This window comes from Leptonychotes weddellii, chromosome 1 (genome assembly GCF_054177405.1).
Source record: "Leptonychotes weddellii isolate Sample4059 chromosome 1, ASM5417740v2, whole genome shotgun sequence".
Taxonomy (NCBI): Eukaryota; Metazoa; Chordata; class Mammalia; order Carnivora; family Phocidae; genus Leptonychotes; species Leptonychotes weddellii.
Window position 1 is genome coordinate 46,321,769 of NC_138369.1, and position 25,405 is coordinate 46,347,173.

Sequence of the window (25,405 nt, forward strand, 5' to 3'; positions counted from 1 at the left end):
CTACCAAACTGTTTAGTAATTTCTGACTGGAAAAAATTATATTTACTAACCTGTAAAATTTTTACAAAAATATTGTTAAATAGAAAAACAAATGCATTAAATTATATATTTATTTCATTTCCTTCCTTTTTACTGAGGCAAACTTACATATATCAAAATACAGCTTGATTAATTTACACATATATAAATATATATATAATTATAACTCCCATCAAGATAGAGAATATTAACAGCATCCCAAGAAGGCTACCTTGTGCCCTTTCCCAATCAGTACCCCTCAGCGTAAGTACTATTCTGACTTCTATCACTTAGTTCTGCCTGGTTTTGAACTTCACACAAGAGGAATCACACAGTATGCACTCCTATGTCTGGCTTCTTTTATTCAGTATAATACCTCTGAGATTCATTCACATTATTTTGCATAGGAGTAGTTTGTTGGTTTTCATTGATATGTAGTATTCTATTTTATAAATACATTTATATCCATGGTATATATGTATGTATATATGTATATTCATTCTTTTGTTGGATACACATGCATTCATATATCTTGAATACATGTCTGAGAGTGATCGCTTATGTGAGTAGGTCAAGGTAGATAGATACATGCTTAGCTTTTGTAAATATTGCCAAGCAGTCTTAATGTAGTTGCATCAATTAAAGCTCCCACCAGCACCATATAAGAGTTCTATTTGTTGCATGTCTTTGGTAACACTTAATGTTATCCATCCTTTTACACTCCCATCACTTTAAACACCATCTCTGTGTGAAGACCTTCCTTTGATCTCTATCTCTGACCCAATGCTCTCCCCACCACACAAATGGCGTATCCAGCTGTCAATATGACATTTCCCCTTAGATATCTTGTGGGCATCTCCAAGATAACACGTCAATACAAAGCTCTTAAGTCCTCCTTCCCTGCAAAGGGTTCCTTCCTCTGATTTCCTCATCCTCATAAAAAGCATCACGATCTTCTCAGCTGCTCCAGCTAAAAACCTGGATTTCTCCCTCTCCCTCACTTCCACATCCAATCCTTCAGTGAAGCTGCTGTATTCTATTTCTATACTATATCCAGAATCTGTCCACTTCTTCCCACCTTCACCACCGCTCCCCTAATGCAAACCACCATCATTCTTGACTGCATGACTGCTCAGCAGCCAGAGGGAGCTCTCTAAAAAATAAACCAATCACATCATCTCCTTGCTTAATGCCTTCCTGTGACTCTCTAGTGCTCTGACATGAAATCTAACTTCTCACCCTGGCCTGAAACGCTGAGAATGATCTGGCCCCTGCCCATCTCTCTGACCTCTCCTCTTCCAGTAGGGGACTGACCACATTCCAGCCATCACCTTTTCCTAAATACATCAGTCTTATTCCCACGTCAGGACCATTGCCCTTGCTGTTCCCTCTGTCTGAAAAGCTCTTCCCTCAAATCTTTTCCCAGCTGTCTCCTTTTCATCTGTTCAGGTCTTAACCCAAACGTCTCTTCCTCAAAAAGGCCTTCTCTGACCACCTTAGTTAAAGTTGCTCCTCTATATGCCAGCATTCTCTATTCCCTCACCCTCTTTTATGTTTCTGTATAGATTTTCTTGTTTTCTTTATGTAATCACTTACTTCCTTAATGCTCATATCCTCTACTAGAACATAAATCTCCAAAGGTCAGGGGCTGTGTTCCTACTATCAAGAACTGCACTGTCCACTATGGTAGCCACCAGCCATAGGTAGCTATTTAAATTTAAATAAATTAAAAGTAAATAAAACTAGGAATTCAGTTCCTCAGGTACACTAGTCATATTTCAAGTGCTCAGTAGCCACTTGTGACTAGTAGCTACCATATTGGATAGTGCAAAGAAAATTTCCAACACTGAAGAACGTTCTGTTGGACAGCACTGCTCTAGAACCCAGCTACGCAGTAAGTGTGCTATAAAGATATTTTAAATCTTCCATCTTATGGGTGAGAAAAACATAGGCCAGAGAGGTTGTGTTATTAACCTAAGGTCACACAGCCGGGAAGCAGCCTAGCAGGGATTTGAACCCAGGATTGTTTTGCTCCAAAGCACATGCTACTCCCTTTCTTAAGAGCCAGCAGCCTCCTGGCTATTTAGAGAGGCACAGGGCTCTCCTGTACTCTTACACATTCTCCAAGGCTGAGCGTGTACCGAACTGAACAAGTGTGGGGAGCTTCGTGTAAGGACTGTTGCCCAAGGCACCGAGTGATCCAGGGTCAGTCCTGACTCCATCTCGGATCCACCAGCTGTTCGACCCTTAGGAAGTCTCTGCCTCTCTGGGACTCAGCTGCATCTCTGCAAAATGAAGAAACTGACCCTGTGGTCTGAGGGGCAGAGATGGCAGGCACGGGGCCTGGTGACTGGGTACACTCTTCAGATCCGGCCTGACTCTGAGGCAGGCCAGCCTGAGGAGTGGGTTGGGGGGTAGAAGTGCTTTGGTTGGCTTGACCTACAGTAGCAGCTCCTGCTTCTTGAATGCCTACAGATGAAAACGCTGAGGTTCAGAGAGGTAAAGTAACTTGGCCCAGGCTACATAGCCCCGGAACCGGCAGAATTGGGATTCGAAGCTGAGACTCTCCGATCCCATGCGCGTGCCACGCAATCATGCTCGGGACCCACAGGAATCACAGGGAGGCGGCTACCGCCGAAAGGTAGTGAGCTCCCCGTCTCTGGGGGTGTGCAAGTCGGTGCCGGGCCACGCACGGAGCAGTGCCTGGTGCCCGGGCCGAGACCGCAGAGCCTCTCGCAGGCCCCCTTCCGCCTCCCGCGGCGGCCTCGGCCGAGGCGCGAGCGAGGCACCACCCGGGCGGGGCGGGGGCTGCTATTTCTGTCCGGTGAGCGCAGCCCGCGCCGCAAGGCGGGGGAGGGGGCGCCCGCGCCGCCATATTCGCTCCCGCCGGCCAGCCCCGCGGCGCGCAGCCACCATGAGCACCGCCGCCTTCCACATCTCCAGCCTCCTGGAGAAGATGACGTCCAGCGACAAGGACTTCAGGTGCGCCCCGCTGCCGGCCCCCGCCTCTGCGCCTCCCACTGAAACCCCGGCCTTCTTCGCCTCCCGCCGCGCCGGCCCATCCCCCACGAGCGTGCAGCCCCTGCCCCTCTGCCCGCGTTAAGCTCCACCCCCCCGTGACCCCCGCCCCTGCAGCTCCAGCTCCCCTGCTCCCCGCGCCGCAGCCCTGCGCTCTCTACAGTCCCTGCTTGTCTCCCACCGTGCGCGCGTCGGCCCCTGCCGCCGTCGGCTCGTCGGAGCCCAGCTCCTCCCCTCGGCAGCCTTCCTCTGCCTTGTCTCTCCTGTGTGCCCAGCCCTCATCTCTCCCTGCAGCCGATGCGCCCGGGCCTCCCACCTGAACCCGTGGTGAAGCCCTCGGCTCCTCCTTGGGGATCCCGGCGCCTGCCTCTTCTTCCCCGCATTGAAACCCAGCCCTTTCCCGGGCCCACAACCCCGGGACCGGCTTTTCCACAGCTACCTTCTGCCCCCTCAGCTCCGCCCTCTTCTCCTCGGAGTGTTTCCCCACCCCCGCCCCCCGGCCCCCGGCCCCCTGCCTGCGCTTCAGCAGGGCACCTTCTCCCCTCCCCGCCCCTCCGAGGTTTGCTCTGACACAGCCTGAAGGAGGGGGCTGGGCTGAGTGGCTTGGCAGGCACAGGTAGGCGGTGGTTGGAGTAGGGGCTTTTAGCTTTGGGGTGCCACTCCCCTTCTCTTTGTTTCCCTTTCGCCGAACATCACTGAGCCACACCGGAACAGAGCTGGAAAGAATGGAGGAAACCTCTCTTCCAACCCCGTCTTCCTCAGGGGGAAACTGAGGCCCCCGGGGGATGAAGGGATTGGCTCTGGTCACACAGCCGGTTCTGGACCCTAGGAGCTGAAAAGAGGCCACAGAAACCAACATAGTCCACTTAGTGAACATTCTGTCACGTTATCCCCAGTCACGAAGGGGACCGTTGAAGTCACAGAGCTATGAAGTGGAGGATGTGGGGTCCAAATGCAGGTCAGCCTTAACCCAGAGGCTGAGATCTTAGCGAGGCCATCTGATCCAGCCCTCTGACGGGTGAGGAGATTGAGGCCCCCCCTCTCCTGGTCTGATTCCTTCCTTCTGATACCCACTCCTCAGCACCCTTCAAGAGCTATTCAAGGGTGGAGCTTTAGAACCATAGTGCTGGGTTCAGATCCTGCCCCCAACCACTTACTGGCTGTGTGACTGTGGACTTCTGAGCCTCAACTTCTGTTTCCATAAGATGGGATAATAATAGAATCCGCCTCAGAGAGTTGGTATGAGTTTTTGAAAAGGGTTAGTGCATGGGCAGTGCTTAGATTAGTGGCTGGCACCAGATTGGTGCTTAATAAATTGACGCTTATGATTCCATGCACATCAGAAATTTGCCATGCCCTCTCCCCACTCTTTACTTGCAATCCCTCCCCCCCTTTCATTTCTTCCCTTCACCTGGCTAGCTTCTACTCCTTTGTCACCTCTTTGGGATGCCTCCTGACGACCAGGCAGGGTTGGGCACCTCCCCTGGGCTCCCACAGTACCTGTCCTGCCCTGTTTTTCTACTGCATCACTTCTAGCCCCGAGATACTCAGAACCCCTGCACCGGGACTGTGTGCTTCCTTTTTGCATCCCAGAGCCTGTTCTGGGTACACAGAAGGTGCTCAGTGAATGTTTTCTAGGTGCCAGGCTCCCTGCTTGCTGTCCAGTGCAGTCTCATTCAGTCTACCCAGGCAGTCCAGAACAGTCCTTCCTGTTCTCCAGAGGTTCGGAGAGGTGAAGTGACTTGCCCATAGCCGGCTAGTGGCCAAGGGGATTTGCACCCTTGTCTCTTGGGCCCTGATTCCAGTCTCCAGGAGAGGGAGTTGGCCCTGCCAACTAGAGCCTGAGAAGCCCTTTCAGCCTGCTCTGCCTGAGAACACTTAAAACCATCCCAAGCATATGAGAAAGGTGTCTATTTTTAAAGTCCAAATACCGGGAAGGCTGGGTCCTGCTGACCAACTGTCCAGGTGCCCATGTGGCCGAGTGTTTCAGCTGAGTTGTCTCTCTGGAATGAAACAAACTGTGCCCTCTGGCTTCTGGAGGCAGGTGGTAACTGCAAGTGGGGGTCCCAGGCAGGGTCAAGGAAACCATTGATCCCTATTGTCCCCTTGTGGGCAGGAGGCTGCTCAGTTCCCACTCAGACTCCAGCAGCCAGATGGACAAACTGGGGGGTCTTGCAGGAATTCCTTAATCATTTTTCGAAAACACAATAGTAATTGTTGAGGAGCCAGGAGACCTGACTGGTGTGCTGAGTCTCCTCCCAACTTGCTGTGTGACCTTGGGCAGATCGTGCAGCCCCTACGAGCCTGGTTTCCTCATCTGACTCATGCTAAAAGCTGATTGTCCTATTGAAATCTCCCAAAGATGTTACGAGGTGAGGCAAAGAAAATTCTCACTTCGTAGGTGGAAAACTGAGACTCAGGAGTCAGTTACCTAGTTGATAAGTGGCAAGACCTATGTATTTACTTAAAGCCACACTTCAGGGGCGCCTGGGTGGCTTTGCTGGTTGAGCATCTGACTCTTGATTCCGGCTCTGGTCATGGTCTCACGGTTGTGGGAGCAAGCCCTGTGTCAGGTTCTGTGCTTGGCTTGGAGTCCACTTGGGATTCTCTCTCCCTCTGCCCCTCCCCCACGCATGTACGCTCCCTAAAATAAATAAATAAATCTTAGAAAAAAAAGGCAAACTTCAGTGCTCAAACTCTTATCTACCAAATTATATGCTTTGTTGCACATCCCTCACTGCCACCGCCACGTACATATGCACAATACAGCTTTCTTTCTCTGAAAGCTGGTTATTTGCAGGACCTCGGGGGTGGCTGAAATGCTGAGGCATATCTCAGAAGAGTTGGTTTCTGAGTTTGGGTTCCCACACAGCTGCTTGGCTGTTAGGGGCTGGCTCTTTCCCTGCCTCCCCTCCTGCCCTCACCATACTTCCCAGGCCTTCTCTAGACCTGTTCTTTGCTGGGTCTGGAGTCCCAGGGACGAACTTGATGGACCCCCGTGAGTTCATATTCTAATGGGGAGACACACTGGTAACCAAGCTTGCAATGCAGTTTGAAGAGTGCTCTGATTAAGAATGCAGAGTGCTCTGAGAGAATCCTATCCAGGGGAACCAAGTGTGATTAGGGAGTGTGGGTTGGGGATAGGGCATGGTGGTCAGAGGAGTCATTTCTGAGGCTGGGACATTTGAACTGGGTCCTTGACAATTGAATAGGAGTTCAACAGAGAAGAAAGAGGGGGATAGGAGGCTCATCTTGGGCAAAGGAACACATTCCTTCAGTTGCCAGGCTGAGCTGGGTCTCTATGAACTGCAGCAGAAACACAGCTTAGAGACCCTGCCTACCATCTCAGAATGTCCCCTCAGCGAGGCAGACCTAGGAGTGCGTGTGTCTACCCCCGGCCTTGGCATGGCTCAGATGCAAACCTCCTTCAGCTTCCCTTGGCTGCCTCTCCTGCAATGACCCGGCCCAGAGGTGTGCACAGTCAGCCCTGCCACTCCCTCCCGGTCTCCAGCCCAGCCTCCTTCCTTCTCTCAGCAGCTTGAGGCTAATCCCAGCTGTTAAAAATAAACAGCAGTGACATCGACAAGTGCCCTCCTGGTAACAGGGTGCTGTGGGTCTCCCCATGACATCAAGCAGCAGGTCTGAGCCTGCAAAGATGAGGCTGGAACCCTGACAGGAGGGTTGGGAGGAACAGTAGGACTCTTGCTGGTAGAGCAAGCTCAAGCCTAAAACAAGGCTGGTGTGAGGAGGCAGGGTGGTCTGGTGGGTCAGCAAAAGCTGGAGGCTTTCTCTGGGGCTGCCACTCTCTGGCCCTGAATTTGCCGCATCTCTCCTGGCTGCTCTGGCCTTCCGCTCCAGTCTCTCCTTGCAAGTGCCTTCAAGACCCAGTGAACGGGTACAGTGGGCCTGGTGGGAACCTGGTCAACTGGAGATAGTGTCCCACCTAATGAGGACAGCCATGCCCTGACCAGCCAGTTATTGTCACCAGGGGATGTTGGCCCAGTTGTATTCAAAGACTCTATTTTCGGGGCGCCTGTGTGGCTCAGTTGGTTAAGCGTCTGCCTTCAGCTCATGTCATGATCCTGGGGTCCTGGGATCGAGCCCCACGTAGGGCTTCCTGCTCAGCGGGGAGCCTGCTTCTCCCTCTGCCCCTCCCCCCCCGCTTATGCTCTCTCTCTCAAATAAATAACATCTTTTTTTTTTTTTTAAAGATTTTATTTATTTATTTGAGAGAGAGAGAGAATGAGAGAGAGCACATGAGAGGGGGGAGGGTCAGAGGGAGAAGCAGACTCCCTGCCGAGCAGGGAGCCCGATGCGGGACTCGATCCCGGGACTCCAGGATCATGACCTGAGCCGAAGGCAGTCACTTAACCAACTGAGCCACCCAGGCACCCTCAAATAAATAACATCTTAAAAAAAAAAACCAGAAGACTATTTTCAAGAGAATCTGGTAATTACAACTTTTACATCAACTCCCCCAGTTTCTAACTGTTGTTAGGTCTAATTTTTGAAAAACATCTGCAAGGAGGACGCAGCTGAGGCCTGCCAGTTTAAGGCCGCTGTGCCCTTTTAATCTCGGCAGGAGCCATGATGCTCCTGCAGCTCTAGCTCATGGCCTTCCAGCTCAGACTCCCACTGCAGTTCTAACGCCCTGGGACACGGTGTCAAGCCACATGGATCTGCCCACCTGCCACCCTGGGGTGGGAGCCATGGTTGGGAACTGGCCAGCTTTTGACATCAGTGTCTAAGATATGCTTGCAGCCCATCAGCATGGCCTAGGGCAGGAGTTCTCAGAGCGTGGTCCCTGCTCCTCAGGGACTTGTTAGAAATGCAGATTCTGGGGGCGCCTGGGTGGCTCAGACGGTTAAGGGTCTGCCTTTGGCTCAGGTCATGATCCCAGGGTCCTGGGATTGAGCGCTCTGCATCGGGCTCCTTGCTCAGTGGGGAGCCTTCTTCTCCCTCTCCCTCTGCTTGCGCGCTCTCTCTCAAATAAATAAAATCTTAAAAAAAAAAAAAAAAAAGAAATGCAAATTCTTGGACCCCAGGTCAGACCTGATTCCAGAAACCTTGGGGGTGGGGCCCAGCAGTGTCTAACAGGCCCTGCAGGTGATTCTGATGCCAGCTACAGTTTGAGAACCACTGGTCTAAAGGCAGGGGCTGAGTGGGTTCTCCGAGGCGGAGGTGGGCAGGTCTAGCCCCACTCCACCTGTCTGGTAGAGAGGCGTCTGTTCAACCTTCTAGCATGAAGGAGGTGAATGACGTAACATGCCATTAAAATAACAGCGGTTCGGGCGCCTGGGTGGCTCAGTTGGTTAAGCGACTGCCTTCGGCTCAGGTCATGATCCTGGAGTCCCTGGATTGAGTCCCTGGATCGAGTCCCACATCGGGCTACCTGCTCAGCGGGGGGTCTGCTTCTCCCTCTGACCCTCCTCCCTCTCATGCTCTCTGTCTCTCATTCTCTCTGTCTCAAATAAATAAATAAAATCTTTAAAAAAAAATAAAATAAAATAAAATAAAATAACAGCGGTGCTACTTACTGAGTGCTCACTGTGTGCTCAGTGCATCACATACATTATTTCATTTTAACTCCCATATAACCCCACAATGCAGGTGCTGTTCTTATCCCCATTTTTCTGACAGGTAAAGTAGGGCTCAGAGAGGTGAAGTGACTTGTCCAAGTTCACATTTACATGAGTGGTAAAAGCAGGAGCCACCAAACTCACAGCGCTCAGCATTTAGCCAGCGTGCTGTACGACTCCTAGTCTGCCGTGACGTGGCAGTTGGTATCTCACCCATTGGTCTCCTGGTGGTGGCCCGACCGAGCCTCCAGCCCAGATAAGCCACTTGCCCTTGAATCTTTGTAGCGAGGTCTGCTTCTGGGGGAACTCTAAGAAACTTCCCAGAACACTGGGGCCCAGGAGCTGCTCAGTAGTCCTCCTCTGCTCTCCTGCCCAGGTTCATGGCCACCAGTGACCTGATGTCGGAGCTGCAGAAGGACTCCATCCAGCTGGATGAGGACAGCGAGCGGAAGGTGGTGAAGATGCTGCTCAGGCTGCTGGAGGACAAGAACGGTGAGGTGCAGAACCTGGCCGTCAAGTGGTGAGTGTTGGCCTTGGTGGGGACAGGGCAAGGCCAGGTGTGAGAGAGCCCCACGGGCCCCTGCCCCTTTGGGGTACAGTCTCTGAGAGAGTAGTTGCTGTGAGCACCCCCTTAAGCCCCAGGGGAGTTGGACAGTGCCTTGGTCTGGATTCCCCCAGAAGTAGACCCAGTGACAGGGATTCAAGTGTGAGTTTATTTGGGAAGTGATCCCAGAAAACTCCAGTAGGAGAATAAGGAAGTGAGGTAGGGAAGGAAGAAAGCCAATAACGTGTGGAAGATCAAGCAAGTTACTGCTGTGGGCAAATGGAGCTTAACCCTTGGGGGCCTTTGGGACGCAGTGTAGGACATGCCCTGGGGAGTGTTCCACCCGTGGGCTGTCAGTCTGGTTGAGTGCTGCTCCCAGGGTAGTGGGTAGTGTGGAGGGTTGACCCTGCCAGCCAGAGAAAGCCCTCAGGCACAGATGCAGGGACTGGCAGCTGGAAGGTCACGCCGGCATGCAAAAGGAGTGGTGAGGGCTGAAGGGCCAGGGGGGCCCCAAAAGCCTTTGCCCTAGGCACCCTGAGGTTGCAGTCCTGAGACCTTGGCCAGTTACCTGTAGAGCTAAAAAAGCAAGATGAGGTATGTGAAGGGCACACGTGTGTGTGGGTGGGTGGAGGACTGAGGAATGGCAGGGGTCCACAGTCAACAGAGAATTGGGGCATTACCTGTGGAACAGCACTCTGTGAGCTGGGCCCAGGCATTCTGGGCCGTCTTAATGAATTTCAACTTGATCCCAAGAGCAGAGGGAATCCATAGTTTTATGCAGGAACATGACATGGTCATGTTTGTAGTCTGGAAGCATCTCTCTGGCCACGCGGTAGAGATAGGGTGGATGGCGGTTTCCCACCAGCAGAACCAATAGTACGGTAGTGTGTGTTCCAGTATGTGAATGCTTGGGCACTTTGACTGAAGGGATAATAAAGTCATTATTTCTCATGAAACCTGCACTAAATGTAGGCTCACTTGTGGGTGCCGTGGTACTTGGCAGGTAGAAACAGGTGTGGATGTTGAGGACTCAGCTCCCACAAGCAGCACTGAGGTGCTGATTTTCTCCATTAGCGATGAGATTTTCTGAAATGGCGAACACCTCCTGGTAGTTTTCCGGAAAACAAAGTACAGTCTTCCTTCAATTTACCGGATAGTTATATTCTTGGGAAATTTAGAGCCTATTAGAATAGTATAAAAAGTGCTTTGCGTTTATATGTAAATTGAAATTAGATTTTGGACTCAGATAATTATGGAAAGGTTTTTTTCCTATGCAAATGCCCAGTGGGGTATTAGAAACTCCAGCAGGACATGGAACATGTTTTCTTTTACAATATTGCCTTTCCCAGCCACATGCACGCCCCCCCGCCCCCAAATAAAAGCCAGAAGTGACATCTCATTAGTTATGACCAAAAAAGGCCCCCATAAATTTCCAGAACTCTCCTGAGGGCACTACACCCCAATCAGAACCTATAGGAGGCAGAAAGTGGGGGGAACCCCACGAGTACTTGGATAGAAGAGTTGATGTTGAAAACCGTCAAAAGAGAGCCACGGTTTACAAACTGGTATGCATTGCGGTTCCCTGGGACCCTGGTTAAAGCTCTGTATTCCCCAGCAGGGATTCGGACTCAGGAGCAGGAGGGGTGGAGGGAGGAGTCTGAGATGGGCAGATGAGGAAGTAGCACCTGGGAATCTGCACTCGAATGCACACCCACATCCCAGAATTCATTTAGGTCAGAGGTTCTCAATCTTTTTTTTTTTTTTTTAAGATTTTATTTATTTATTTGACACAGAAAGACAACTAGAAAGGGAACACAAGCCGGGGGAGTGGGAGAGGGAGAAGCAGGCTCCCCACCGAGCAGGGAGCCCGATGCGGGGCTCAATCCCAGGACCCCGGGATCATGATCTGAGCCGAAGGCAGACGCGTAACAACTGAGCCACCCAGGTGCCCCAGAGGTTCTCAATCTTAACTGCATGTTAGAATCACCTAGGGAATTAAAAAACAAAACAAAACAAAAACAAACTCGCAATGTCCAGGCCACACCTGAAAACCAACGAACTCCGATTCTCTGGGGCTAGCACCCGGGTGACAGTTTTTTAAACGCCCCACGTGATGGCAATGCACAGTTACGGCTGAGAACTAATGTGTCTAGTGCAGCTGTTTTTAAACTTTAATGTGGCTTCACATCACCTGGGGCCTTTGTTGAACTGCAGATTCTGGTTCGGTAGCTCTAGGGTAGGACCTGAGAGTCTGCATTTGTGACAAGTTCCAGGTGATGCTGGTGATGCTTGTGAAGCTGATCTGTGACTATGAGCGGCAAAGCAAGGCTCTAAGGCAGAGGTTCTCAAAGTGTGGTCCCTGGACCACCAGTATCAGCACCCACTGAGAACTTGCTAGAAATTTAAATTCTCAGGCCCCACCTAGACCTCCTGAATCTGAAAATGTGGGGTGGGGTCCAGAAATCTGTTTTAACAAGTCCTCCAAGAGGATTCTGATACACGCTCAAGTTTGAGAACCTCTTGGGCATTCCTTGGTTTCCAGCTGAGGTTCCAGCTGGTTTCCAACTGAGAATACTCTTAGCCATTCCTTGGTTTCGAGCTGAGGTTACTGGGCTCAGGGGTTTGGCCATATACTGACATGCAAAACCCAGGAGGAGGTGCAGGTTTGGGAGGTGCCAGGAATGATGTTGGCAGAGCCAGAGGGTGCCTGTCTTTCTGGCAAAATAAGGAGTCCCCTGTCGATCTGGGGCCTTTTCCTCAGCACATGTGGCCCCATGGGCCTGAGGGGGAACCTAAGGAGCAGCGTGACTCGGGCTGAGCCTGGGGCTTTTGGACACCCTCCTTCCCTCCCTGCTCAGCCTGGGTCCTCTGGTGGGCAAAGTGAAGGAGTACCAGGTGGAGACCATCGTGGATGCCCTCTGTGCCAACATGCGGTCAGATAAGGAGCAACTCCGAGACATCGCTGGCATTGGCCTCAAGACTGTCCTGTCGGAGCTCCCTCCTGCAGCTACAGGTACCCAGGTCCCAGGGATTAGGCACTGTCATTATCTGTCCTACTTTATGATTAAAGAGACTGGGGCCCAGAGAAGTGAAGGTACTTACTAACGCCATCCAGCTAGTGAGTGGCAGAGAATTCAGACCCAGCTCTGTTTAAGTTCCTGGCTCTGTGTCAGGAATGCTTTAGCTGTCAGTAACAAAAATCTAACTAAGGACAGCTTGAGGGAGTACGGGGTTGCTTTTGTCACAGAATTCTGGAGGGATCAGCCATCCCATTTCTGCAGCAAGTCATTTAGCAGCTCAATTAGGACAGGGGTAAGGTCTCTGCCTCTTTTAAGAAAAGCACATGTTTCCTCAGAAGCCCTCAGAAGGCTTTGACCTGTATCTTACTGGCCAGAGCAGAGTCACTTGGCCCCTGCTAGCAACAAGGGAGTCTAGGCAAGGAGCTCTCCCTGCCTCCCTAGTTAGCAGGTGGAAGGCCGTGGGGCCGGGTGTGGGGTGAGTCAGCCATCAATTCTTCAGCTTCCCTGGCTGTCCCCTTTAGTTCAGTCAGACTCTGGGTCAAACCTTGGACCACTCAAGGCCAGGGTCAGCTGGATTCTCGGGGATGTAGGCTCAGGAATATAACGAAAGCAAGGGCTGACCAGAGGTGGTGGCCGGCCCTGGGCCTCACTGTGTCATCCTTGCGCTCTGTGCAGGCTCTGGCCTGGCTACCAACGTGTGCCGGAAGATCACTGGCCAGCTCACCAGTGCCATCGCCCAGCAGGAGGATGTGGCTGTGCAGCTGGAAGCCCTGGACATCCTCTCTGATATGCTGAGCAGGTGGGGGACCTGAGCAAGGAGGACCGGGGAAGGGCAACATGGGGACAGAGAGGGATTCAGAGCCACAGAGCCAGCACTTAACTGCACACCAGGCTCTGTGCTTGGCGCTCCTTGAGTGTCCTAGCAGCCCTGCGAAGGAGAGCTCCTTCATCGCAATTCTATAGTCTCTGAGCCCTGCCCAAGGTCACACTGTCAGTGCCAAGGTAATAGTAAATGGCAGAACCTGGGGTTTGAATTCAGGTCTCTCCAAGCCTGGAAGCCTATATGTGTTCGTCCTCTCCCTCATCCCCTTTCTTTTTCTTCTTTTGGGATAATAGAGCTGGGCCTTTGTTTTAAATTACACTGTACATTTTAAAATTGTTCATTCATTAAACCTCCCAAGACTTGAACACCTACTCTGTGACCTAGAAAAATGTCAGATGTTGAACTGGTGTTGGGAATATGGAATTGGATGGGTCTTGGGCCCTCCTAGGGAGGAGCTCACAGATAACGTAAACTAAGTGGATAAGAACAACAGTAAGGAAAAGAGCAGAGCCTTTAGGAGCTCAGAGGAGGAGCTGGGGGTAGGGAACTTTCCTCGAGAGGGCCCCGCTAGCTGAGCCTTCAAGGATGGGTAGAACTTGGCCAGGATTGGTTGGGCATAAGGGGGACACTGGAGAGAGAGACTGCCCTCGGGTCCTGGGGGAGACAGCGTGGGGCTGGGGTGTAATGTGGAGAGGCTGATGTGGAGACATGAGGCTGAGGGCTGAGCAGGAGCTGCGGGGTGGGTGACTAAGGCTGACACTGAGTGTGTGAGGAGTGGGGGCGCAGGGGTCAGGGCAGGGGTCGAGGAATGCCTGGTGCATATTTGTGTGTTTCAGACTTCTCTTCCTATCTGCCATGTGCACAGTAGATGGCAGGGGTTGAATGGGCAGGGAGACTGGTTAGGAGGCTTCTGCAAGCAGGTGCACTCAGGTTGTATTTAGGAGATAGACTCCACAGGACTCGGGGTGGGTGAGTGGCAAAAACTCAGAGGTGACACCCAGAGGTCTGGCTTTACTGACTGGGGGGCACACAGGGCCATTGGCTGTGGTGGGGTGCACTCTGGGAACAGGAGCAGGTTGTGGGGAGGAAGATGATGGGTTCATTTGAAGCATGTTGAATCAGAGGTGCCTGGGAGGCACCCACTCAACCAAAGACTCCATGAGGGCAGGCTCTAGGGCCAGTCTAATCTCACCCAACCTTCCAGCACAGGCCCTGTGACACAGTAGGTGAAGAAAGAAAGAAAAATGAAATCCAGGAGAGAGAGCCAGGCTGGATATGGGAGTGTGAGGCCAATGTGTTTGTGTAGAGTGAGAAAAGTCTCAGCATATGTATGGGACAGAAAATGCACAAGCCTGGTTTTGAAGGTGAAGACAGAAGCTGCTGAGGTGGGTAGGGGGCTGCATTCTCCCTGTGCAGAAGCCATTCTCTGGTTTTGCCTCTTGCCTTAAGCCTAGAGCCCAGCTTATCCAAAGAGCACTGGGGAGCCACTGAAGGAATTAGGCAGAGGATTGACCAGGTCAGAGGTAGACTTTAGAGAACTGTGATCTCAGTGAAGGGGATGGATTGACAGGGTGTGTGTGTGTGTGTGTGTAGAGTGTGCCCGATCGACAGGGTGTGTGTGTGTGTGTGTGTAGAGTGTGCCCGATTGACAGGCTGTGTGTGTGTGTGTGTGTGTGTGTAGAGTGTGCCCGATTGACAGGGTGTGTGTGTGTGTGTAGAGTGTCCCTAGGAGGCAAAGCCCAGACCACCAGGAAATCAGCCCCACTGGAGTCCCCCACACTCCATTACCATCAAGCCTTCTCCCCAGGCTAGCAACCTGGACATCTGGATTCAAGTCCTGGCCTTGTATTTCTTGGCTGAGTGGTCTTGAGAAAGTCCCTTCCCCTCTCTGCTTTCTCTGTGTAACAATAAATAAATAATTATTCCACACAGTTGCAGGGTGCCTTTCCATTTACCAAGGGTCATTGGGTTGTCATAATTCCGGGGAGCAGGCCTGGAGAGAGGATGGGGAGAGGAGAGGTGCCTGGCCCAGGCTGCCCGCTGGGTGGGCCCCGTCCGACATCCCCTCCCACTCCCCAGGCTGGGCGCCCCTCTGGGTGCCTTCCACGCCAGCCTCCTGCACTGTCTGCTGCCGCAGCTGAGCAGCCCACGCCTGGCCGTGCGCAAGCGGGCAGTCGGGGCACTGGGCCACCTGGCGGCCGCCTGCAGCACCGACCTCTTCGTGGAGCTCGCGGACCACCTGCTGGATCGGCTGCCCGGCCCGCGCGCACCCGCCAGCCCCGTCGCCATCCGCACTCTGATCCAATGTCTGGGTAGCGTCGGCCGGCAGGCAGGCCACCGCCTCGGTAAGGGGGTGGAGCCCCTCTGCAAGGGGCGGGGCCGGGGCGGGGAGGTGCTGCGGAGCCTGGGGCGAGCTGCCTCCTAGATGAGGGGGCGTGGCTGATGCAGGGAGGAGCTTGGGGGAGGGGTGGGGCCCGAGCTGAGAGTAAGGGGCAGAGCATGAGTGTCAGCCACCTCCCAGGTAAGGGGGCATGGCTGATGCCTGAAAGCGGGAGGCGGAGCTTGAGATGCTGTGGGTGGGCCCTGAGCTCGTCGTGCTGCCACCAAACTTAAATACAGTATGTTCTATTCTCCTACTTTGACAGATATAACAACCCAGAAGCCAGGTTTGAATTTTTAAAAATTTTTATTGGGGCATAATGTACATACAATAAACTGTACTACTTAAAGTGCACAGTTAAGTGTGTTTTGATCTTTGCATACAGCTGTGAAAGTACTACCGCAATGAAGATGTAGAACATTTCCATCACCCCCCAAAAGTGTCCTTGTGCCCTTTTGCAGTCCATCCCTCCCCTTGTCCCACTCCAGGCAAGCACTGATCTGCTTTCTGTCACCAGAGATGAATCTTATAGAAATGGAATCCTGCAGGTTTGAATTTATTTTCAAGCACCTCGGAGTTCTGGGCTAGAACAAGCCAGTGTGGGCAGAGTTGGCCACGGTCTGCCCCTCTTTCCCCTCTGGCTCTCTCACTGTAAGGGATTTTATGAACACACTCGGGGACCCCACCCCGAAGTCCGTGCTCTGTCCGCATCCCCCCTCAAACAACAGCCACCGTTGGTCACTCTTGGGAGTATGAACCCATGAGGGAGCCTGAACAGGACCAGACTAGGGTTCATGGTCAGTTGGGCAGGAAAATGGGGAAGCCTGTGACTGGAGAAGAGCTAGGATAGAACACTTTAAAGCACCAAAAGGTGCCCTTGCCTGGTGCATAAGGGAGTACCTGCATTTCCATGTTTCCCATCCAGGGCTACAACCTAGTGCAGGAAAGAAGATGAGGACGTGAGTAAGTTTCAACGACAGATGCTACTATAGGGCCTACCCTGTGCCAGGTGGAGCTCTTTATGTGCATCATGTCATTAATCCTCACCCAAATCTCTGCCTGGTAGGCATTGTTATCGCTACTGGCAGGATGAGTAGCCTAGGTCAGAGAAGTGGTTGTGGTGTGCCCAAGGTCATGTGGCTCATAGGTGGCAGAGACAAGGCTAGAACCTTGACATCTGCTTGACTCTGAAGCCACCGAGTGGAGTTTGCAGTGGTCAGGGCTGCAAGTGCAGGGAAGGCTGAGTGCTGTGGGCTGAGGGAGCCTGGGAAAGGGTCTGGCCTGCCCTCAATGACACACCTGGCCCTGTAGGCGCCCACCTGGACCGCCTGGTGCCCCTGGTGGAGGAGTTCTGCAACCTGGATGACGATGAGCTCCGGGAGTCCTGCCTCCAGGCCTTTGAGGCCTTCCTGAGGAAGTAGGTGCAGTGCGCGTGCCAGGAGACTGGGGCCCAGGGTTTCTTTGGGAAGTTGGGGGCCGAAGGGGTGGGGCACGATGCTGGCTTCGAAGCAGTACGATCTCAGGACTCAGCGCTGGGCCGGCCCCCTGCCCTCTCCTGCCTGTCCAGCTGAGCTTCCCCCATCCCGCCCCACAGGTGCCCCAAGGAGATGGGTCCTCACGTGCCCAGCGTGACCAGCCTCTGCCTCCAGTACATGAAGCATGACCCGAACTATAACTACGACAGTGACGGGGATGAGGAGCAGATGGAGACAGAAGATAATGAATTCAGTGAGCAAGGTGGGTGGCCAACTTGTCATCGGGGCTGGAAGGCGGAAATGGGTGCAGCTTTCCTGGAATATCCCCCACCCCCCAGCCAAAGACACATCTAGCACCCCCATCCTGATCTTAACTCTTCCTCAGTCTCCAGCCCTGCCCTCCGTGATTTGGGTTCCCCAAGGTCCCCACCCTGTGCACAGATCCAGGTAATGATAGTGGTAATTGCTATCATTTATGGAACATCTACTAGTGTCCTGAGCATTCTCATTTCATGCTCCTTCCAAGAACTCTTGTTATTATCCCCATATTTCAGACAAGGAAACCCGGATTTAGGGAAGAGATTTGCCTGAAATGACACAGCTAGGATGTTGGTAGAACTGGGACTTGGAGCCCCCACTTCTAGGCTGCCATCTCTATGCCTGCTTAGTAATGGCTTCCAAGAGATGATGCTTTAACCCAGCAGAGTGAAGCTCTAATGGTGGAATGATAGGTACTAACGGGGAGAGAGATACCTGGTTGGGGAACGGATGCAGTGGCTGCCTTCATTCTGTGCCCATGGTCCTACCTGTCACTCAGACTGCTGGCCCTGGGCCTTAGAAGCAGGGCATTGATGGAGGAGAGGGACTTAGGGCCTGGTGGGGTATTCAGAATAAGATGGGATGGTGGGAGATGAGATTGGACAGGCGTGTTGGGGCCTCGAGCGCCAAGTCAGGGAGAATGGGCGTTTTCTTGCCAGTAGCCTGGAGCTATGGATGTTTCTTCCTGGGTGGCATAGGGTGGAGATAACCACAGTCCATCAGAGGACATCTGCTCTGGCGACAGGACATATCCATGGGACCATCCACATGGCCCACTATGGCTTCTCCAGACTCCAGTGCTCTGCAAGTCTGAGTCATCTACAGAGTGGCATGGGTAGAAAGAACACACTGGCCTCTGGATCTGTGCCTGGTGGTGTCCCTAGTTAGGACCATCCCCCTCTTAACCTCATGTGCGTCTCCCCAGGTGTGTGGGTGGGCCCTGTGGGCCTGAATCTCAGCTCTGTTGTTTCCTAGCTGTGTGTCCGCAGGAGAGTCTCACCCTCTCTGAGCCTAATTCTTGTCATCTATAAAATGGGGCTCACGGCGCCCTCATTCCTGAGGTGTGGTGAAGACTTGATGAGCTCTGTCCTCTCAGGGGAGCTTGGAGAGTAGAAAGCCACACAAACACAGCTTTTCCTTGTTAGCAGTCCTGCCTGGAAGCCAGAATCCGGACTTGAGAGGCTGGCGGGGCGGGGGGGAGCAGGGGGGGAGGAGGTCAGAAGGAGGCCTGTCACCTCTCCCTTCTGGAATCCCAGTAAGTGAAAATCACCCAGTCAGTTCTGACCAAAGGATGTATTTTGTGCCCCAAGTGGATTCTCTGAAATCCTCACTAACGACTTGGAAGTTAGTTTTGTCCCTGATGTAGACAAAACAGTGAAGGGTCTGGAGGCAAAGGGAGGATCCTGGTCTAACTCCAGCTATATCCCCGCTCATGTAACATGGGGTGAGCCATTCCCCCCAGTTTCCACATCTCTACAGAAGGAAAATAACCCCTGTCTCACAAGGTAGTTGTGAGGCTCAAATGAGGTTGTGGATCTGAGGTGCTTGGCATTGCCTCTGGCACACCGTAGGTGTTCATGAAATGGCAGGTAACACTCCCAACAGCCTGTAAATAGTCAACGAAAGTTGAAACAGGCCTGGCTCCCTCCTCCCTGCCCCATCCCGGGAGACAGCCTGGGTGAGGCCAGGCTGCCGTGCTCAGGGCTCCATGGGTGTCCTGTTCCTGCCCCAGAGAGTGAGGACGAGTACAGTGATGATGATGACATGAGCTGGAAGGTGCGCCGGGCCGCGGCCAAGTGCATGGCAGCCTTGATTGGCTCTCGGCCCGACCTGCTGCCTGACTTCCACGGCACCCTGGCGCCTGCGCTCATCTGCCGCTTCAAGGAACGCGAGGAGAACGTCAAGGCTGATGTCTTCGGGGCTTACATTGTGCTGCTGCGGCAGACGCGACCCCCGAAGGGGTGGCTGGAGTCCATGGAGGAGCCCACCCAAACGGGCAGCAACCTCCACGCGCTGCGCGGCCAGGTGGGCACGCCTCCTCCTGTCTCCCACCCTCGCTGCCCAACTCATGACTCACCCTCCCACCTGTTCACCCTCCCATCCGTCCGCCTTCCCATCCTTCTGCTGCCCCACCATCTGTCCAGCCACGGAAGTGTGTGCCCTGAGCCCTGACTGCCTGGCCCTGTGGTAGGTGCTGAGGCCCAGCGGGGAGCATGGCCGGTGAAGCCCTGGCCCCTGGACCACACAGATAGATAGCACAAATAGGGCTTCTGGCCTGCCCCCCGCAGAAGGTGTTTCTGTTTTATTCTAAGGGCCTAGAAGCCATAGGAGGGGAATTACGGGATCCCATTCCCATTTGAAGGAGCTCACTCTGGCTGCTATATGGGGAATGGAGTGTAAAAGGGCAGGAAAGAGGAGCCGCTGGAGGCCAGCAGGAGGCCATGGTAGTTGTCCAAGTGGGAGGGATGGTGCTGTGGGCTGGGCATAGGGGAAAGAGGACTGGTCAGACTGGAGGGGTAGGTTTTGGGTCTTGCTGACGGATTAGATGTGGAGGGTGAAAGACCGGAAGGTGTCATGTGAGTGCCAGGCTCTGGCTAAAGCATGAACTGCTGCTCCTTGCCACGGTGAAGGGAATATCTAGAGTTCTGTTCCGGACATTTATGTGGAAGGTCCGGCGGGTGGGGAGCACACAAGTCAACGTTGGAGATGTAGGTCTGGGAGTCCTTGCTTCACTGGCATCTAAGCTCGGGGACCAACTGGGCTCCTCTGGGGAGAGAATCTAGCCAGGGAAGGGAAAAGGGCCTCAGTGCTTCCCCGTCGTGGAGTGTAGGGGTGAGAGCCAGACTGCCTTGGGTGGCCTGGAGCAAGTCACTTCATCTCTCTGACCTGCTCCCCGTCTGTAAAGAGGGCCCAGAAACAGGACCGACCGCAGAGTACCTGGTATGGAGTGTGTGGTGGAAAGTTGGGGCTGGAGCGATCCTCCCACACCGGGGGCCCTCCATGGGCCTGTGCCTGGGCCAAGCCCCCCAGTACTGGGTGGGACAGCCAGGTTTCCTGGCTAGTCACTGATCCCCTGCAAACTGCCCACAGGTGCCTCTTGTGCTCAAGGCCCTGCAGCGGCAGCTTAAGGACCGGAGTGTCAGGGCCCGCCAGGGCTGCTTCAGCCTCCTCACCGAGCTGGCGGGCGTCCTCCCTGGCAGCCTGGCAGAGCACATGCCCGTGCTGGTGGCAGGTAGGATGGACTGCAGCCAGGTATCTGCTGTCCTGGGCTCTTCCAGAACCCGACCCCAGGCCTCAATCCCCGTGGGTACCCCTGCTCAGCAACCTACGGTGGCTCCCCACTGCCAGCAGTGAGAACAAAGCTGGGCTACAGGCCCTACGTCCTGGCTTCCGAGGGGTTTCCTGGCCTTGTGTCCCTCCGCCCTGGCCCTGGCCAAGCCCTGACCTTTCAGAATCTGCAGCCTAAGAGCCTAGGGGTCTGGGTCCAGCTCAGATGCCTGCAGGTGCTCCACCGTCATATCCAGGGACTGCTTGTGGCCCCATAACCTTTGCACCCACCCCCCACAGGCATTGTCTTCTCTCTGGTGGACCGTTCCAGCTCTTCAACTATCCGGATGGACGCCCTGGCCTTCCTACAGGGGCTGCTGGGCACAGAGCCAGCCGAGGCCTTCCACCCACATCTGCCGACTCTCCTGCCACCCGTGATGGCCTGCGTGGCTGACCCTTTCTACAAGATCGCGGCCGAGGCCCTGCTGGTGCTCCAGGAGCTGGTGCGGGCCCTGTGGCCCCTGGACAGGCCTCGGACGCTGGACCCCGAACCATACGTTGGAGAGATGTCTGCGGCCACTCTGGCACGGCTCCGTGCCACTGACCTGGACCAGGAGGTGAAGGAGCGTGCCATCACCTGCATGGGCCACCTCGTGGCCCACCTGGGTGACCGGCTCGGGGACGACCTAGGGCCGTCACTGTTGCTCCTCCTGGACCGCCTGCGGAATGAGATCACCCGGCTGCCTGCTGTCAAGGCGCTGACGCTGGTGGCCGTGTCCCCGTTGCGGCTCGACCTGCAGCCCGTCGTGGCTGAGGCACTGCCCGTTCTGGCTTCGTTCCTGCGGAAGAACCAGCGGGCACTGCGGCTGGCCACGCTGGCCGCCCTGGACGCGCTGGCCCAGAGCCAGGGACTTAGCCTCCCGCCGGGTGCCATGCAGACTGTGCTGGCCGAGCTGCCTGCCCTGGTCAGTGAGAGCGACATGCATGTGGCCCAGCTGGCCGTGGACTTCCTTGCCACGGTGACCCAGGCCCAGCCGGCCTCTATGGCCAAGGTCAGCGGCCCCGTGCTCTCGGAGCTGCTGCGGTTGCTGTGCTCGCCCCTGTTGCCCGCTGGCGTGCTGGCCGCTGCCGAAGGCTTCCTGCAGGCCCTGGTGGGGACCCGCCCCCCGTGCGTGGACTACGAGGGGCTCGTCCGCATGCTCACGGCACCTGTCTATGACCAGGCTGCGGAGGGCGGGCCAGGCTTGCACAAGCAGGTGTTTCACTCTCTGGCTCACTGTGTGGCAGCCCTCGCGGCCGCCTGTCCCCAGGAGGCGGCAGGCACGGCAAACCGCCTGGTCTGCGATGCCAGGTCACCCCACTCCAGCACAGGGGTCAAGGTCCTGGCGTTCCTGTCGCTGGCCGAGGTGGGCCAGGTGGCCGGGCCAGGCCCCCAGCGGGAGCTGAAGGCAGTGCTCCTGGAAGCCTTGGGGTCACCCAGTGAGGACGTGAGGGCGGCCGCGTCCTATGCGCTGGGCCGCGTGGGCGCCGGGAACCTGCCCGACTTCCTGCCCTTCCTGCTGGGGCAGATCGAGGCTGAGCCCCGGCGGCAGTACCTGCTGCTGCACTCGCTCAGGGAGGCCCTGGGGGCCGCCCAGCCCGACAGCCTGAAGCCCTATGCTGAGGACATCTGGGCCCTGCTCTTCCAACGCTGTGAGGGCGCCGAGGAGGGCACCCGGGGGGTGGTGGCTGAGTGCATCGGCAAGCTGGTCCTCGTGAACCCTCCGTTCCTCCTGCCCCGATTCCGGAAGCAGCTCGCTGCAGGTAGGGGCACAGGTGTGGGCAAAGGCAGTCCAGATCGGAAGTAGGCAGTTTGCATCTGAGCGGCCCACTCAGAGTGAGCTAATTCAAACCACTGGGTTGGAGAGTCACGGTGTGGATAAGGTAAAGGCAGAGGATCCATGAGAAAACACAGTGTTTCCAGAGACTTGCAGCCTCCTCCCGGGGGACTCTCTGGGATGGAGGAGAGAGAATCCTTAATATCCTAGTATGTCCCCTCAAAAAATAAGCCTTTCATGATGCCATTTTCGTACTCATTGATGTGGACTGTAGCCTCATGCTCCGGGTGAAGGTTAATAAAATCAGTTTTCTGTCTGCAGAGAGTGCAGCTCTCTTGGGCTGGTTGGAGCCAGGATCAAATGTCAGTGTAGACCAGGACTGGGTACCATACCCTGGGGGTTTGGGGAGCGTCCAGCAAAAACCAGGGGCAGGTTTTGTGTGGTCAGGCAAGGGCATGTCAGGGCATTCCGAAGCTCAGGGAGGGAGAAAGCAGACAGGTGGGACTGTGGGGCTCTTGGGCAAGTGAAAGCCCCTGGGAAGGAAAGGCCGCTAGGCCTTGAGCTGGTCTGCTGGCCCACTGATAGGGTCAGTGGGTGTATTCATTGACAGAATGTAGGCAAAGTGCTGGGTATATAGTACGTAGTATGTAATTAATACTAAGTGAGTAACTGCTATCATTGCTCTGTTCGTGATTCCAATTAGGCCCTTACTGGGATGCTGGGTTTAGAAGCAGCAGCTCTGTAGTCCGCACCACTGTGTGGACAGAAGAATGTATCAAAGACATTGCCTGTGACACTCACAGGGCTCTTCACGAGGAACCTTGAGAGGCCAGAGTCTTGGGATTTGTTTCTGCCTCATGCACACTGTTGAGCCAGCGAACCAGTTACATTTCCTTGTTAGCCGCCTGGAAGCTTGGAGCCAAATTCGTGGCCTGCTTCTCGCAAGTTTGTGGGACTTCCTAGTTGGCTCTCCCTGCCCTCACACTAGTCTTCCTCTCACTTCCCTGCCTGTATTTTCCCTCGGCCTCATTTTTTTCATTTCATTTTATTTTATTTTATTTATTTATTTTTTTTAAAGATTTCATTTATTTATTCATGAGAGACAGAGAGAGAGACAGAGGCAGAGCGAGAAGCAGGCTCCCCGCGGAGCAGGGAGCCCGATGCGGGACTTGATCCCAGGACCCTGGGATCATGACCTGAGCCGAAGGCAGATGCTTAACCGACTGAGCCACCCAGGCGTCCCTTCATTTTATTTTTTAATTAATTATTTTTAAAAAGGATTTCTTTTTTAGAGCGAGAGAGCGTGTGCACAGAGGGAGAAGGAGAGGGAGAATCTTAAGCAGACTTCCCACTGGAGCAGGGAGCCCTATGGCGGGGCTCGATCCCACGACCCTGAGATTATGACCTGAGCTGAAACCAAGAGCTGGACACTTAACTGACTGCGCCACCCAGGCACCCCATCACTCTTCTCACTTTATTTTATTTTATTTTTATTTTTATTTTTTTAAGATTTTATTTATTTGACCGAGAGAGAGAGACAGCGAGAGAGGGAACACAAGCAGGGGGAGTGGGAGAGGGAGAAGCAGGCCTCCTGCAGAGCGAGGAGCCCGATGTGGGGCTCGATCCCAGGACCCTGGGATCATGACCTGAGCCGAAGGCAGACACTTAACGACTGAGCCCCCCAGGCACCCCATTTTTCTCATTTTAAATTCACTTAATCCTGTTCTGTTGTCCATGTCTTCATCAGCCACCCTGAATCTTCTCAGGAGCCAGTCAGGATAGAGTAAGAGGGAAAAAGCTGCAAGTCTAAAGTCACTTATTCACACCCTGGCACCAAAATGTAAACTTATTTCCTGAGTCTCTAATGTAAAATCTACGTGATGGAAACAACCTTAACCCATCACTGTTGTGTGCTGGGGGAGGAGAGGAGCGAGCAGCTCTGGTTTGTTTCTTTCACCATAATAGGAGGTATATTCCCTTCCCTTTCTTCACCTTCTCTACTCAGCCAGCTGAAAAGTAAAGTTAAGTGACTTCTCCATTACCAAGCTTAGGGGGTGTTCTGAATTCTGTTGGAATCCCCTTGGCCTTCAGTTTGCCTGGAACACACCTGCCCCCTGCTTGGAGGATGCAGGCCTGAGGAGGAGGGCCCGGCCAGGCTCAGAATCAGCCATTGAATTTTGGATCTGCTGTGTGACCTGAGATACGAACTTAACCTTTCTGGGTCTTCTTCCTCATCTGTAAAATAGAGACTAATAATAATTTTTATGAAACATTTTTATTTATCTTACCATTAATTAATTAACAGGACCATTGTGAGGATTCATTGAGATAACGCATCTGAAAAACAGAACGCAGCCCTAAGGCCTGAGCAGAGGTCTTTCTTTGGGCTCTGGATTGACCACCGTCTTGGCTCCCTGTTTGCATCCTGCAGTGTGGTTACCTGAGAACTGGCAGTTTTTCTGTCAGCCACAGCAGGGAGAATTTAGGGATGAATTTTAGGCTGCCGAGGGAAATGAGAGCATTGACTTCGCCAAAGATGGGTGTTTTGAATGGGGAGGGGTCCGGTTCTGTCTCCCAGGGAGGCAGGGAGTTTGGGCGCCTTGGACCTGTGGGTGTCCAGGATCCGCCCTGCCACTCACCAAGCTGATGTGTCTCGTCCTGCAGGTCGGCCACACACCCGGAGCACAGTTATCACAGCGCTCAAGTTCCTCGTATCTGACCAGCCCCATCCTATTGACCCCCTCCTGAAGAGCCTCATCGGTGAGCACCCCCTGCCCTCTGCCCCCGGCCCCATTCAGTCCCCACTCCCAGGCTTTGAGTCTGGGCTGATTTTCCTACACATGTGCCAAGGGGAGTTGGAGACCAAGGAGGCTACCTCACTCCCATGACGGGCAGCAGGGCCTGCTTTCAAATCCCTGTGCTGGCACTGAACCGCTGGGTGAGCCTAGCCTGCCCCTTCTCACCTCTGAGCCTCAGTTTCCTCCTTTGTAGAATGGGGGTAAGGTTCTAAAGTTATTTCAGAGACCCTATCCGTTACTGAGGGGAAGCTACTCCCTGAGCACGCAGGCTCTTTTTTTTTTTTTTTTAAGATTTTATTTATTTATTTGACAGAGAGAGACACAGCGAGAGAGGGAACACAAGTGGGG

The 25,405-nt window shown here is 53.9% G+C and overlaps 1 protein-coding gene across 1 annotated transcript; it reads left to right on the top strand.

Moving 5' to 3' along the window:
* Nucleotides 1–2,630: 2,630 nt before the first annotated feature.
* On the top strand, nt 2,631–25,147 carry CAND2 (cullin associated and neddylation dissociated 2 (putative)). Its single transcript, XM_081811989.1, has 11 exons — nt 2,631–3,000; nt 8,992–9,135; nt 12,018–12,172; nt 12,855–12,978; nt 15,082–15,347; nt 16,694–16,799; nt 16,977–17,119; nt 18,908–19,200; nt 20,266–20,407; nt 20,743–22,245; nt 24,924–25,147. Exons 1-11 carry the CDS (start codon nt 2,933–2,935, stop codon nt 25,145–25,147), a joined length of 3,168 nt encoding a protein of 1,055 aa, XP_081668115.1. The 5' UTR covers nt 2,631–2,932.
* The last annotated feature ends 258 nt before the right edge of the window (nt 25,148–25,405 follow it).